The sequence below is a fragment of the Balaenoptera musculus genome, chromosome 9 (genome assembly GCF_009873245.2).
Source record: "Balaenoptera musculus isolate JJ_BM4_2016_0621 chromosome 9, mBalMus1.pri.v3, whole genome shotgun sequence".
In the NCBI taxonomy this organism is placed as follows: domain Eukaryota; kingdom Metazoa; phylum Chordata; class Mammalia; order Artiodactyla; family Balaenopteridae; genus Balaenoptera; species Balaenoptera musculus.
The window spans coordinates 21,458,706-21,469,418 of NC_045793.1; the positions used below are offsets into that span (position 1 = coordinate 21,458,706).

At 51.1% G+C, this 10,713-nt stretch overlaps 1 protein-coding gene across 1 annotated transcript in view; it reads left to right on the forward strand.

Moving 5' to 3' along the window:
* The window catches only part of PLXNA4 (plexin A4), a 447,305-nt gene extending 439,076 nt beyond the window's left edge, over positions 1–8,229 (forward strand). Inside the window, exon 32 of the mRNA XM_036863673.1 lies at positions 1,429–8,229. Coding sequence (XP_036719568.1) covers positions 1,429–1,524 — 96 coding nt within the window. The 3' untranslated portion in view covers positions 1,525–8,229. The remainder of the gene's footprint in view (positions 1–1,428) is intronic.
* The last annotated feature ends 2,484 nt before the right edge of the window (positions 8,230–10,713 follow it).

The window sequence follows — 10,713 nt, forward strand, 5'->3', positions numbered from 1 at the left end:
ATCTTTATGAAATGTTGGGGCCAGTCACGGGTGGTTCTTGGCCAGCTAAGAAGTTGGCAACTTGCTTGGTCTCCCCAATTAAAAATATATTAACTGGGGCTTCCCTGGTGGCGCAGTGGTTGAGAGTCTGCCTGCTAATGCGGGGGACACGGGTTCGAGCCCTGGTCTGGGGGGATCCCACATGCCGTGGAGCAACTGGGCCCGTGAGCCACAACTACTGAGCCTGCGCGTCTGGAGCCTGTGCTCCGCAACAAGAGAGGCCGCGACAGTGAGAGGCCCGCGCATCGCGATGAAGAGTGGCCCCCACTCACCGCAACTAGAGAAAGCCCTCGCACAGAAACGAAGACCCAACACAGCCAAAAATAAATAAATGAATAAATAAAAATAATTTAAAAAATATATATATATATATATTAACTGGGCCAGGAAGTCCAAAGCTCTGGGACCCTCCCCTCAAGCCTTCAGCCTCCTCTTCCCTCCTGCCCCTCCCCTCCCTGCTCCCTCAGACCCCAGGACCCGTAGAGAGCACCCCTGCTGTCACGTGCCCCTGCTGGAGCCAGCACTGCGTGGTGGGCGCTCACATGTTAGGTGACTCGATCCCCTCTCCTGGGGCAGCCCAGAGGGAGTCACGTCCCATCTCGTTGTACAGATGAGGAAATGAGGGCTCAGGGAGGTCACATGTTTTCCCCCACATCACCCGGCCAGAAACCGGTGGAGCCACTGTTCAGTCCTACAGCTCCTGAGTCCGAGCCAGACTCTAATACATATTCCTTCATGTGTCCACAGTTGCTGTCATTGTCCTCTGCCACCCATGTAATCGCAGCAAAGGCTGTGCAGACATTGTCCGTTAGGTGTCAATGACCAGTAAAGCTTAAGACATAACTCTTCGAGGGGTACTGGTTTCTTAACAGGCAAAGGGGAGCCAAATAACTTTCTAAATGTGGAATTTCAGGCCTTGGGTTGCAGATGAGGAAGACGTTCCTTTTTCACGAAGCGGGGGGGTGGAATGTCTTGATATCGTGAAATCATAGTCGCCCCGAGACACTGAGCACCATGCTTCCCGCTGGGCGTGGACCTGTTTGCTGTCTAACCTGTAGGTAACGGCAGCAGCCTGGCACAGGTGTCTTCTGCCCACTCTCAGCTGTCTTCCGTGGGCAGTGAAATGTACACATGTATTCAGACATGCTGATATCCTGCGCCCACTGACACCTGGGTGCCCACACGTTTGTTCCCTATGCCCGAGCGCCGCCCCGCACCTCCCCACCCCCGTCACCCAGGCTGACTGCCTCCCCAGCCACCTCGTGTGGGCCGCTTCACCTGCACACATCCTCCCAAACCCTCTGACCACGTCCCCTGTCTGTGTGTACCCTAAGAACACAGACACACGCACGCAAACTGGTGACCGCCCCGTTCTTGGCTCTTCAACAGATCCTTGGACCTCTGGACCACGATGACCAGTGTGGGAAGCAGAAACTGGCCTACAAACTAGAACAAGTCATAACCCTCATGAGCTTAGACAGCTGAGAACCGTCCTTCCAGGCACCCCCTGGAGGGAGGGACACACCAAGCCGTGCCTCAGTCTAGATTATCATCTTTACCAAGTGCAAGTTCCGACTGGCGTCAGCAGCATCCCCTGAGCAGCGCTGTCTCCCCCCCCCCCCCCTCTCTCTCTCTGCCTGTTTCTGTCTCTCTCTCCTTCCTGGATCCCCTCTCTTTCAGTTGCTCTACCAACATGATTGAGCCAAGCCACCGACCCTCAGTCAGTCCAGGATGGCCCGCCCCCCGTGAGGGACCTGAGCAGAAGACATCAGAGGGGGCCCCCTTTCCCCGCTGACCCCATGCATCAGCTGCAGGGTCCGACTGTGGATGAGGAGCCATGGATGAGGACGCTTCTGTACCGCTACTTCACCTTCCACGTTTTGACAGCCCCGCATCGAGCCGAACGTTGGCCTGCGGACGAGGCAGTGAGCTCTGTATTGTCTTCACTGGGAAGATGTCTCCTGGCCCAGGTTTCCATCTCCAGGGGGTCTGTCAGTGGCGTGGTCCCTCTGCAACTGTGACAATAGCAGTTACAGCCCATTGTGGAGATCCTCCCAACCTCCCAATCTGGCTCATAGCGGCAGAAATGTAACACGTAGAGGGAGAAAAGATGAGAGCTGCATCTACCCTGGAAGCAGAATTGGTTGTTTTCCATTTGCCTCCACATGCTAACGAATCACGACCGTCGTCATGGGTCTGATCCCTTGCAGATCCCCGAGTGCCGTCTAGAGGACACACCTCCATCCTCCTTGGTCATCGCTCATCAGGGGTCAAGGTAAAATGCCGAGTGCATCTGGGAGATTCTACCTCCAGCTGTCTCCGTGGCTCCCATGCCCACCATCCTTCCTGAGAACTCTAGAAAGTTGGGGCAGACAGCCTCGCCCCTAGCTCCCTGCAGAATCTGGTGCCGTTGCAGATGCAGATGACTTTGTCTCTGGACTGTTCAGACCTCCTTGGGAATTATTTCATCAACATCTCAGCTGTCTCTTTAGTCACTCTCCTCCCTGAGCTCTTCGGCAGTCATCATGGAAAGAAACATACTCAAGGACAGCCTCGCAGAGACAAGCCAAGATGCCAGCCCAACTCAGTCCCGAGTTTGTCGTGTTTGGGAAGGACCGAAGAATCAAGAGGAAGGACCTGGCCGGAAATGGGAGGAGGGACATACAACTGACCTTGCTCTGGCATCTGTTCCTCCATCTGTCCTTCCATCCACGGATACATCATTTTAGCCAGCCAGACTAATGTGTGCTCAGACATGTGTCCTAGGTGAGCAGGCGCTGTAGTGAGAGACGGTCTGACGGAAGATCGTGGAAACCTATAACCTTGAAGGGACCTTAGACACCACCTCCACCTGTGGTCCAGTCTCCGCCACAGACTCGCCTGGCAGCCCCGGTGTGGAGTTGTACACCACTCTGGGAGGCAAGCAGCAGCATCATCTCAGGTGGGGTTGGGGACAAGGTTCCACAGTCCCGCCTTCACTCCCCGAGCATCAGACATCCTCCTCTGCCATCCACTCCACAGGGGCCCCACGTGGAAAGAGGAAGGAACCACACCATTTCCAGCAACATCTGTGGAGCACCCTGTGCTTAAAGAATGCTAGCCCCTTTGGATATGAGAGCATGTGTGTGATCTCATGTGCACATGCGTGTGTGTGTGTGTGTGTGTGTGTGTGTGTGTGTGTGTGTGTGTGTGTCTGCTCCAGGAGTAGACAGAGAGCTCAGAAAGCTTTCTTGTCCTATCAGGGGGATCTGAAGCATCTCCCTTCTCTGCCCTTGCTCGCCATTCATTCTGCAACTTCGGGACATTTCAACACGTGTTTTCTGTGCGAGTGCAGAGGGGTGAGGTCACCCCTCCGTAGGAAATCAGGGTGGTCACTGGCCAAGGGGATCCTGGACAGGACTGGAGGCCGGGCGGTGGTGACGCAGAGCAGGGCGTGATGTGGCGTCGAGCAGGACAAATGATGGGCAAAATACAAGTAACCTAACCAACGGGAAGAGGAGAATGAGAAAATATGAGTGTCAAGGGGGAAACACATAACCAAAGGTTTTGGCAAATGAAGTGCCATGTGAAGAAGCATGGAATTTCTACCCTTGACCATTTGATTTCCTCTCCAGAAGCCACAAGCCCTGGCAGGCCAGGAAGGAAGCATGCGGGAGGGCTGAGGAGGCACCTGGGCCGCTAACATATTTTTGCACATGTGAAGGGGTTGGGGAGAAGAAAGACACAAACATATTTAACACAGATGTGCTGAATGGAAGCTGTGAGTGTAAGTATGTGTGTATGAGTGTGTTTTGATTTATTTTTTAAGTTTTGCACAGTTAGAGAAAAAAAATGAACAAGTAGAAAAAAGACTGTTATCATGGTTCTGCTGAAGCTTTTCTTTTTTTACCGGATTATTATTATTGTTTCGTTGTCGGTACAAATTTTTTTCCCCATGTTTTTGTTGTAAGAGAAACTTCAGTCACCTCAGAGAAATGTCAGGAAGAAAGAGGGGAGGAGGATGGACAAGTTTCCACGCCCTCCTCATTTCTCCTGGAGGTTTTATTTTAATTGGTGGGGTGGGTTGTTTCTGGCGCTTTGTTTGCCCAAAGTCTCTGTGGCCTGCTGGGGGGATGGAGAAATAGGATAGAATTTTGCAGCGTCACAACCCATCTTCCCCATAAGAGCCCTCTTTCCTTTTGCTGTCTGTTTTCCATTTCTTTCGTTTGGATTCTTGGCGCACGTGTGATACGTTTCAAAGTAAAGACAAGGCAGCATTGTCAAAAAGCCTCTCTTTCCCCCAGATCTTCTTTCCACACCTCCCCTTGGAATGCCCAACCTCCTCCTGGCAGGCCAGAGACCCCATGCTGGCCAGTATGTGCCAGAGAAGGGACTTGGGCAGACTGGGTCCTGTGGAAGGGAAGTCTCTTCAAGGCCCTGCCCCGTGTCACAGTTAATGTTCAGGGTCACAGTTCTGTTTAAGGTGGGACCTTTATCTGACTCCTTGAGTTGTGGGCAGAGAGCAGGGGAGAAAAGGCCATGTCTCCTCACCTCCCTTTCATCCCATCTCTTTCACTCTTTCAACCCCTTGAAATCACCAGGGTCCAAAGTGGTACCAGGAGATCACACAGCCGAAATAACTGACCTGGGTGAGGTAAGGAGTCTGAATGTTGAAGTGAGATGGGATGGCGCCGGGAGTGGCGAGGGGGAGGTAGAACTTTACGAGGTCCTGAATCTAAAAGAATGGGAGAGAGAGTCTGGGAAAGTTAACTGCAGGCTGGTCATCTCTCCCGGGAGCACAAGTCTCCCCCAGGTCTGGGCTTTGCCATTCTCTGTCCTTCCTTGGAAGGAGAGACCCTGACACTTCTTGGTTAACTGCAAATAGTACCTTTAAGTGAAGTCGGCTATTGTGTCGGTTACTTCCTCAGGAAAACCTTTTTTTCTTGCCTTCTGCTTTCAAGGTGGTTTGGAAGTCAGGGACCCAGGATAACCTGAGCATCCCATAGGCCAACCGTGATGTGCACACCCAGAGCCCTAGCGCCTCCCTCTCGTGAGCCTGTGGGCCAGTGAGTGAGGCCAGAGATGCTAGAAAGAGAGAAATCACTTTAAACAAATCCCAACATTTGAGGCAGACTGTCCTGGACTGTGCCCAAGCAGCGGCGGGAGTGAGGTCTCTGATCTTGGCCCTGCAGGCCCAGCTCTCACCTCCCAGGCCGGGATCGGTGTCAATGTACTATCCCAGCACCATACCCCCTTCCCCTCACCCCAGCTCCTCGTGCTCTTGTCCCCTTTGCATGCCTGGCTCCTGAGTGTGCCCCACCCCAGCAGAATGGAGTGCCCCCTCCCCCCTTGCCCACCTCCCGCACGCGTAGCCTCTGCCCCATGACCGCGTAGCCACGAAGTTCAGGAGCTGCTCAGCCCCCGGTAGACAGCTCCGCCCTCAGTCCAGCCCCCTGGGACCGCCCTAGACCCGTCCAGCCCTCCAAAGCTGCCTCGCCCCGCGAGCGCTCGGGGCTCCGTGGTCCAACCAGGCCCAGTGGGCCCCCCATCAGAGGAGCCCCAGCAGTGATTTCCCAAATGACCTCCATTCCACAAGGCAAGTCCTGCTGATGTTTCCAGAGCCCTAAACAACCCCTCGCTCTCACCTAAAAGGGAAAGCTCCTTATCCCATCTGTCTCAGCTCTTACGACAAAGGGGCACTTCCTTTGGCCTCACAGGATGCGAAGTCAAATACTTAACCCAGTGACGGCTACGGTTAATTACCGTTAATCAAAAACAGAGAGCCGTGGAGGGAGAGGAGCTTTGGCCCTGGACCCCGGCCCTTCCAGGAACTGGCCCCACCAATGAGAACTGCAGCGCGGGTGTCTGAGAGGCGATTCCATGAATGAAAAGCATCTAGGTACCAGAGTCCCCACTGTGCCCCCAGTAGACCCACCCCAGGCAGATCGCACCTCCTTCCTGGCCCTTCCTCTTGCTTTAGTTCACGTCCTCAAGAACCTTCCCTCAGCCCCTCACTTTCCCTGTCAGCTCTCAGGATAGACCACTAAGCCCCCCTCCCACCCCTCAGCCCTTCCCTTTGTCTTTAAACCGTAGGTAGGCTGTTTATTTGGGGTCTGTAGTTGTTTACTTTTTGTGTATTTTAAGGGTTCGAGATTAAGGGGGAGCCCAGGCATGGATGTAAAGTCCAAATAAATACAGGGGTGGGGCGGGGGGAACACAAAACTCTTTATCTGTGACTTCCAAGGGGATGAGGAGAAACTGGAGACCGGAGGACAGGGGGGCTCCCCCTGTTGTTAAAGAAACGGGTCAGGGCACCCCCAGGCGTGGCCGTGCCAGGGGGCACAGCCTCCGCGGCTGCTAACATTCTTGGTGCTTCCCTTGGCTGGCTGCAGCCCCGCCGTGCTACCCCTGCTCCTGCTGCCTGTGCCGCCTCACCCCACAGGTGTAGCAAACGAGTCGTCTTACAGACCGGGAGGCTGTGGGACAGCCACAGGGGACGCCGAAGAGGCAGCTCCCGGCAGAGGCTGTCGCTCTGGAGCCTCTGGAAAACTGAATGACCCCGCCTCCCGCTCGGAAAGGAATCTCTGCAGTAGAAGTTCATTCAAGAGAGAGCTTTTTTAAACTACAAATCTTTGATCCCCAATAAAATTATTTATTATTAGGGGGAGTATCCAGCTTTTATAAAACGTAAAGGATGCTTTGGTTGTAAAAGTAATACATACTCATTAGAGTCCCAGTTAAATTCCTTGAGTAGGCAGGTGACTACCCTAAATCAAAACAAAACAAAACAAAATCCCTATGAATAAAAAGAGATTTCTGTTTGTACTAGCAGAGACTGAGCTGGGCCAAGGTAGGGAAGGCCCGGTGACCTTGGTCAGGCGAGCCCCACCTTCCCTCCACTCTACCCTCTTTCACTTCTCTCTGGGCCGCCCCTGGTGTTGCTGAATCCTACAGCTTCCCCCAAACAGCAGGGAGACCCTGTTAGGGACTGGTTGTGGAGGAACCCCTCTCCCGAGAAAGCAGATGCTCACGGCAAATAGGTCTGTGCAGCTTATCTTTCACCAGTTTCTTTATCTGGAATTAGAACTTCTTTTGTTGGTATCTTTGATCTTACAACTCAAGCACATTTTGGAAGGGCTCCCTTACAAGAGTGGAATTCCAAACAGGATATGGTTAAAGAGCAACGCAAAGGACACTTAAAAAACTGAGACACCACTTTACCAAACAGGACTACTGAGCGCAATACAGGTGGCCAACTAAGAAGGTGTATGTGTCCAGGTGTGTTCTCCTTCCCTCTTCCTTCCCCGATGTTCCTGTCAGCTTGTTTTGGCCTGTTAAACCTTCCGTTCTTTAAGAAGAAAAGCTAGTTTACCTCAAAGAATCTTGTTTCCATTTGGAAACCATGACTTCGTGTTTTAGGGTGGACAACTCTTCCCCCCATCACTCCCTGCCTGGGCCTGGCATCTGTGAGGCCAGAGGTCCTGGCTTAGTCATGAGTTGGCTGCACTGACCAAGAACAAGAACCCCAGGCCCTGAGAAGGGAGGGAAGAATTGGAGGCAGCCGCCCTCCTCCCCACTTTAGCTTGTAGAGACCAGCCTATCTCTTTCAGCAGGGTCCTGCCAAGTTACCATAGCAACCAACAACTCCAGGGTACCACAAGAGATAATGGCTCAGTGAGCCGAGGGGTGGGGGGAGAGGAGTCTGGCCTGGTCAGATGACCCAGAGTTAAGTCTCAAACACTAGAGAGAGGAGGAGGAACAGAAAAGGATGAATGGGTGGTTTAAGGAACAGGCAGGGGCCTTTGAGTCTCAGAGACAGGCTGCTGAAGGCGGTAGGGCGGTCATTCCTGCTCGGGTCACCCACTCCCAGCCCCGCCCCACTTCTGTTTCCAGAAAGCTCCCACCTTGAACACCGACCCTTTGTTAGAACAAAGCAAAACATATCTTTAGATAACAGTGTTACAATGAGCCTCAAAGATATGTGGATGAAATCTATTAGAGGAAGAGGGTCTTCTGGTTTTGATTTTTAAAGAAGAGTATCTGAGTAAGATTTAAAAAAAAAAAGATTTAAAAAAAAAGTTTTAAAAAAGGAAACCTATGCTATTTAAATTGGAGCCCAGTTGTAACTTGGTAAAGGCAAGCTTCTGTACCTTTGTTATAATTAATTGTATACCTGTGTATGTAAATATAAGGCATTCCTATTTTGCAGTTCAGAACAAAAAAAAACCTATTTGTAATATAGAATAAAGTTTATTAAAAAATAATAAAAATGCAGCTTGGGATTTGGGGTCTTTCTTTATGTGTCCGGCTAGGAGGGGGAGGGGGAGAGGCTGGGTGGTGGTGGCCTCTGTGATGTAGAGAAACAGCACTTTCTCTCTCCAGCTACATGATGTGTGTGCTCAGCCATATCAGACACATCCTTTTACTTAAGGCTCTGTCCTCAGCTACAAAGCAGGCATCGCAGGAGGCGATAACCCTGCAAAGCTGGGGGAAGCAAACTTACTCCCAGTCAATGCTGTTAGCGGACATCACTTTGGCACAGAGTCGGATCTGCCTCTGAATCTCTCTCAACACAATCCTCCAGTCACACACTCTGGAGATAACGCTAGGACTACCATCCCTGCTTCAAGTCTTCTTGGCAAGCTATACCTAAGTGTAAATGATCTTATGGGGCCTCTTCCCCCAATTTTGACAGAGGGTGGAGACCTTGAACCCAGTGCTGCCTCTGGAGTAGAAATAGGATAGGGAGAAGACAATGGAAAGGGTGGCAATAGAGGCAGGGGGAAGAGAAGAAGACAGCTCGCCTGCTTGCGCTCACGTCCATCGTGGCCCGTGCCATGGCTTAGAGGTGGTGTGGGAGGGGGAAGGGAAAGTGATGCAGATGATGCAGGGCAAGCCCCCGTCTGGACCCAGGAAAACCCTGTCCTCTGCTCTTCATTCCACTGGCTGCCCTTGAGCAGATACTTCCCTCTCTAAGCCTCAGGTCAGTAGATGGAGAAGGCTGGGCTGGATGTCGCCATGAAATTCCAACGTTCTTATTATTCAAAGTGAAACCCATGAGAAAAGAGAATCGGAAAGGAAGCAGGATCAGAAAGGAGAGACAGAAACACACAGAAAAAGGGTAATTAAGAAAGGAAGAAAGGTAGGAAAGAGGAGTGTGGGGAGATGTAAGACAGACTGATCTCCTGCTGCCTCCCCAACCACCAAACCCGAGGCTCCTGGGAATTAGTGACCTCAAGGTCTAGCACAAACCAAAAGGACTGACAACAGCCAGAGGTTTTGTGGGTTGTTTTTTGTTTGTTTGTTTGTTTTGGTGGTTAAGACTCACACAGAAAGTGTACTTCATGAATAGGAAGGAGATGTGTTTCCTTCTGCTAAATAGTAAAGCAGGCTGCGGTAGAAAGTTCAGATTGGGATTCCACACATGACCCAGTTCCTTCCCTGTCCTCAGACTCCTTTACCTATATGATCTCATATTTTATCACAATCAGTCACTGTGACCTTGAGCAGATGATTTCTCTGTGATTTTGTCTCCTTATCCATAAACTGCAGACATGTCTAACTACACTATGAAATCCAGGAGACTGTGGGGAGGACAGATTCCCGTAACTAAAGTGCAAAAAACCTGGGGTATTATGAAGGGTCACACATGCATGGAGTACTATTAATAGTCATAAAAATGATATTATACAAACAAAAGAGTGGATTGGGCCTGGGCCTCAGTAACAAATTTAGAGTGGATACTGTATTAGTCAGCTTGGGCTGCCATAACAGATCAGATTGTGTGGCTTAAACAACAGACATTTATTTTCTCATGGTTCTGAAGGCTGGAAGTCCAAATTCAAGGTGCCAGGGTTGGTTTCTGGTGAGACCACCTTTCCTGGCTTGCAAACAGCCATCTTCTGTGTCCTCACATGGTCTTTCTTCTGTGTGTGTTTGGAAAAATATCTCTGCTGTCTCTTCTTATAAGGACACAAGTCCTATCAGATTAGATTCCCACTCTTATGACCTCATTTAACCTTAATTACCTCCTTAAAGGTCCTATCTCCAAATCCAGTCACATTGAGGGTTAGAGCTTCAACATATGAATTTTGGAGGGACATAATTCAGTCCATAACAGATTCCTTATTTATCACTGCTAAAGACTAAATATCTAACACTTTATGAAATATGTATATTTTTGATCATTAGACTGTGAGATTATTGAAGGTAGAGCCCATATCTCAGCTGAACTTATGTTACCCAAGTTTAACAAGTATCCAGCACAGAGTAAATCACAGTAAATCAAAAATGGATGAGGGGGTCTGGGCAAGATGGCGGAAGAGTAAGACGCGGAGATCACCTTCCTTCCCACAGATACAGTAGAAATACATCTACACGTGGAACTGCTCCTACAGAACACCCACTGAACGCTGGCAGAAGACGTCAGACCTCCCAAAAGGCAAGAAAATCCCCACGTACTTGGGTAGGGCAAAAGAAAAAAGAAACAACAGAGACAAAAGAATAGGGACGGGACCTGCACCAGTGGGAGGGAGCTGTGAAGGAGGAAAGGTTTCCACACACTAGGAGCCCCTTCGCGGGCGGAGACGGCGGGTGGCGGAGGGGGGAAGCTTCGGAGCCACGGAGGAGAGCGCAGCCACAGGGGTGCGGAGGGCAAAGCGGAGAGACTCCCGCACAGAGGCTCGGCGCCGAGCA